Below are 5,547 nucleotides of genomic sequence, written 5' to 3'. Positions count from 1 at the left end.
TCTGCTTTCGTGCTGTTTTTATCACTGATTTTAGAGAACAGCCCTCGACAAAGCTCAAAATGCAGGGCTGAGACATGATATCAGCGACCTAGCAAAGACTCAAAAACATCGATAACTTCAAATAGGGAACCCATCTATGATGTGACTTTCAATCACACCCCCAACTATTGATTTAATTACAGCAGAGCTAACATATGGAGGGAAAATGGACACATTTTATACATTGCTAGATTAATTTGGGTATAATTGAAAGTTTTAACATCGTACAAATGCATCTGCTGAGATTTAAGGACCTTATTAATCGACTTCGTAGTTTCTAAATTAGAAGTTCATGATTCATCAAACATTTTTAGAACTGACAATAATTATGCTTCAAGTTTAGATTTATTAATATGTATCACTGTCACTTGTGTCTTTCAAGCAGGGTTCTCAATTCTATTTCAGTAAAAAAAAAAAAAATTAATTGGAAAGAAATATTTTGGTTTTAGATTATTTCAGCATTTTGTTTGGGATAATATATATATATATATATATAATTTTCAACAAACATAATTCAAATTTAAAATAAATTAATTATAAATTATATAATATAAATACAATGACAAATAAATATAATTTTAAAATTTAAAATATTTCTAAATAGTTAAAATTAAATATAACTTTAACTTAAACTTAAAGTAATTCAACACTTTTTTTATGTAAAAAACCAGAGGCTATTTGCCAATTCTTATTGGATTTCGGTTGTTCTTAACAGCAATGACTGTTCATACAAGTCTTTGGAAACAAAATACTAATTTGATTTAAAAGTTTTTTGAACCTGAAATGTGAAATGAAATTGGAGCATTTTAGTTAAAATTTATCTAGAAAATCCAGAACATATCGAGATTTAAGATAAAGTAAAAACTATTTTTTTTATTTTTTAAAATTAATATAAAATAATTTAACTATTCAGAAAAAAAACAAAACATAACGTAACAAAATAAAATTAACAACCTTAGCAAGTACTTGCGTTGCCTGCATTCCCATTCCATAGTTAATCCTTGGAACTTTCAGACACATTGCTTAAAGTATTGCATAATATTGTGTTAACGAAAAATATTTTTAATTTAAAAATATATTAAAATAATATATATATATATGTATATTATTTTTTAAAATTTATTTTTGATATTAATATATTAAAATTATTAACAAATATAAAAAAATAATTTTTTTAAGATGCGCACCAGTGAAGTAAAAAAAACTAACCAAATTCAATGATGTTATATATTTTAAAACGTTTTTCTTTTAATATATTAATGTTTATATACAGAAGAACACAGAAAACACTTTCTTCCTCTTAACTTATTTTTTTTCTTTGACTTAAAAGGTGAATTCCTTTTCTATTAATCAGTTTTCTATCAAATATGAGAGGAAAACAGGAAAACACTTTTGGGGCTAAGGGAGAACAATATTGAGCCATGATATTGTGCCAAAGAACTGTTTGACACGAATCCAAACAGCCTTAGCTTATTAGCCCAGTTCAAAGTATTCAACTTTCAAGTTCGTGTATCCTCTCCCTTTCCCTCCCTCCCTCCCTCTCTCTCTGTAAGGAATTAAAAATCTCAGATCTCAAAAAACCCAGATCGATATGGAGAAAGACAAACAATCAGACATATCTTCAGCACAAGCAGTCTTATTTGGAGCATTAGCACCTGGGGTTAACGTATGCTGTACTATTATTATCGCCGTAACATTGTTACATTACTATGCAATCATATTGACCTTTTTTTTGTCGTCGTTCGAATTTCAGGGACCAACATGGAACACATTGAAATCAGCATTTTTGCTGTTGGGTTTGTGTCTTGCTATGATGCTTGTCTTAGCTTTCTCTTCCAGCGACTCTTCTTTGGTAATTCATGTTGGGTTTCTTGTAACAATCACAGCTACCCTCTTCTTGCTTCTTAGCTGGTAATCTATTTCTTTTCTTAAAAATATCCTAACTTTGTTGAATTGAAACATGAGTTATTGTTTCTTATATCGATTTGCTTTTGATTTTGGGACTTCTGTTTAGAGTACGCATAAGACCATTGTTTTGTTTTATTTTTTTGTATATGATTCCTTAAAAATGATTATTGCTTAAGCTTTTAATATTTATCTATGTTTGTTTTTTGCATCTTGATCCAGTTAGTTTTGCCAGGCCTCCAATTCTAACCTAACCTATCCTTTTTTTTCTTTTTTTTTTAACCAGCAATAAAATTTGTAGTATATTTTCGCAAGCTTCACTATAATTTTCCTTAACAATGGTTTATGGTGGTCAGTAAAATCTAGTATCTATTGGTAAGGAATGTAATTGTTGCAAGGTCCCTTGTGGGATAAGGCAGTTGATATAGGTTGTTGATAAAATCACCATGGGAATGGAGCCTTGTAAGGTCCCTTATGGGATAAGGTAGTTGATATAGGTTGTTGATAAAACCACCATAGGAATGGAGCCCCTTCGCTAGACCTTAGATGATTGGATTATTCGTTTATATGGTTTGTGACAATTTATTGTGTATGAACATCAGTGTTGGGCTCTGGAAGCATGACTTTGGTTGTGCAATGCATCTGATTTTCCCACCTGGTCTGTTTGAAGCATGATTGTTAAGTATTGAATCTTCGATGTATTGTCAAAAAAGTGTCATCAGGGATGAAAAACACATCTTTAAGCTAAAGGGTATAGAGATCTGCTGCATACATGTCATTTATAAAATTAAAATGCATGAATATATCAACATGGCATATCTGTTGCCCCATTTCTTTCCTGCACAAAGAGTATCTTGCCTAAAAAAATAGTTGGCCTGCAAATCTGTGCATCCCAAACATCTCTCTGTCTTCTTTAGGGTTTGAGGAAATGGTGCTTGCTATGCCTTCTGGATTCTACGACCTGTGCAGTATTGTGTTTGCATCTAACAACCCATATGGTGTCAAGTGATGGCTATAACACATGATTTTGAATAGAAATTGATTACTCTTTACTCAGGATTGCTAGTTCCTTGCTTGGAAGTAGATTAATTGAATTCATTCTATATGCACTGTCTTTATGCAGTCGAAACTGCTCACAGCAGTAGTTTTCTAGAAGAGGTTAAAAAAAACTAGAAAGATTTGCACTATCCCCTGATTGATGTTTTAAACTGGCTCTAGTTGGAAAGCGCTCTGGAACTCCAATTGTACCGCCTTAAAACTGTGTTATAAAATCATGGGTATGGGTTTTCTATCCAATAACTGTTTGCAGCTGGGGCACAGCATCTGTTTGGTGCATGGATTTTTTATGCACCTCATGTGCTAGTGGATCTATCTGAAAATCAAATGCTGATCCTTGCATGTTGGAATAAGAGGGCTTTCATCATCTGAGTTTTCTTATGGGCTTTTAGTGATTTCTTGATTCCGTGTAATTTAGCTGCCTAGATCGCCATTTGATTTGACTCCAGGATGTTACATGCACGCTCTAAGTAGCAAGCAAGGTTTTCACTTGGGTGAGTTGATGGTGGTGCTTCTAAAGTGTCATTCGGGGCATTTACCCTTTATACACGGGCATGATTTAAATATGCTAAGAAGGAAGACCATGAAGTTATGCTCGTTTCATTATGACCTCTATGGAATTAATCTTTGGGATGTAGTTGATTAGCCTCTCCTATTTGAAAAACCACCCTAATGAGCAAAATCATTTTTCAAATGTAGCTGATAAGACATTTTCAAGTTGTAAGCTTTCTAAAGCAGTTACATTCATGTGCAGGTTTCTTTCACAGACGGGTCTGGTTTCAATTGAACATCAAATGCGAGAAATGGATTTGGTGCCAAAAGATCAGGGAGCGAAGCACAAAGAGACGTGATGTTTTTCTTAATATATATATCACATTAGAATTGAAGACATAACAAAGAAAGATATTTCAAGACTTCATCACCATCTAAAGGAGAAGATGGTTACAATATTCTCTACATTCATTCAGAGAGAAATGAGAAGAAAAGAGTGAAGGAACAGCAGTCAAAGCATCACGGGTCTCAGCCCATGATTTCATGTGGAAATCTCGTCAGCCATCTTTGCTGCTATCATGTACTTCCTTCTTCTCCTTATCTTTGTTTTTTTTGGACTTGATGAAGCAGAAACATGAGCAACATGGCAAATGAAACAAGAACTTCATCTCTTTCAAGTTAATGTGATTTCAGTTTTTGGAAAACCCGGTATATATATTATCCTAAACAGGAGCTCCTGCCCTGTTTTTTAAACCTTTATTTTATTCATTTATTATCCCTCTGGATGCCATTCCTATCTTTACAGATGTAAAGATGCTTAACTTCAATTTCATATCGATGGCCATTGGTTTCTTATACTTCTTTATTTGGGTCATGTTGCATCAAGAAAAAGAGAGGGATTCGACTTGCAATGCCTTTCTTCAAAGAAATGCTTTCTAGGTTACAATCTTGATTTGGAATGGGTTTACGGTTTTGATTCCACTAAAGGGTGGAACAATCTAGGGGTTAACTCCTAAACGAATGATGATTATTGGATAAATGTCATCTGATGCTGTCAATGAAGTTTTTGTAATCATGTTTCGGTCGGAGTGTGTTTTTTTTTTTTTTAATTATTTTTTTATGTTTTTAAATTGTTTTATTGTTGTAAATATCAAAAATAATTTAAAAAATAAAAAAATATTATTTTAATGTATTTTTAACTGAAAAATATTTTTAAAAAATAATTATAATTATTCTTCCAAACACCTTATAAATGTATAAGCACGAGAATGACTATTTAACAACTGATACTTCGGTTAAACTAGGCTAAAAACTTAAGAAAGGTTATATGAGATATTAGATCTTGTTATGTGTTTCTATGTTTGATTGTGGGATAAATATTATTATATATATAAAAAATGTGAGTGTTAAAATATTTGAAATGTAGTTTAAAAACATGGTATCATTATATGTGTTGTACGTGTGTGTAATATTGCAACTATCATCCTCTCGAGTCAAAATATTTCTGGTAATAGAGAAAAGAATAAAAAACAATATTTTTGGTAATAGAGAAAAGAATAAGAAATTATTGTTTATTATCAATAAAAGAGGGATGAAGTTGCAATCTAATATTTTAATCATTAAAAATCATAATTGTTCTTAGAGTCTAGATAAGGACATTGCTTGTGTATAGATAAGATGTATTACTATTAATACACCTAATGTAAGGTAATCTGTATTATTTATTTGTTTAATATCAATTTAGGTATTATTTTTTTTTTTTAATCCTTGATCTATTTAAGGTTTTAAAAAAGTTCTCTTTAATAAGAAGGTTCATATTTTATAAGGTTAAAGCCTAACCGCTTTATTTTGTGTGCATGTGTGTGTATATATATATTATTTTTATTTAATATTGAAAATATATTGTATGTATAATTACATAATCTTGTATGTTAAAAGATTTTTTTTTTTTGGTGTTTTGAAATGTATGCTAAACTTTCATGAATTTAATAAATTGGTTATTAAATTTCAAATGTAAGTAAAAAAAAATACTATTTTTTTGGGTGAATTTTCAAT

The 5,547-nt window shown here is 30.8% G+C and overlaps 1 protein-coding gene across 1 annotated transcript; it reads left to right on the top strand.

The window, feature by feature from the left end:
• Positions 1–1,342: 1,342 nt before the first annotated feature.
• LOC105128017 (uncharacterized) lies at positions 1,343–4,196 on the top strand. Its single transcript, XM_011029508.1, has 3 exons — positions 1,343–1,705; positions 1,793–1,950; positions 3,755–4,196. The coding sequence occupies exons 1-3, from the start codon at positions 1,631–1,633 to the stop codon at positions 3,849–3,851; spliced, it is 330 nt and encodes a 109-aa protein (XP_011027810.1). The 5' UTR covers positions 1,343–1,630; the 3' UTR covers positions 3,852–4,196.
• Positions 4,197–5,547: the final 1,351 nt, after the last annotated feature.

This window comes from Populus euphratica, unplaced genomic scaffold, assembly GCF_000495115.2.
Source record: "Populus euphratica unplaced genomic scaffold, PopEup_1.0 scaffold15.1, whole genome shotgun sequence".
NCBI classification, from domain to species: domain Eukaryota; kingdom Viridiplantae; phylum Streptophyta; class Magnoliopsida; order Malpighiales; family Salicaceae; genus Populus; species Populus euphratica.
Note: the sequence above shows the minus strand (reverse complement) of the source record. Positions and strands in the feature narration are given on the sequence as shown.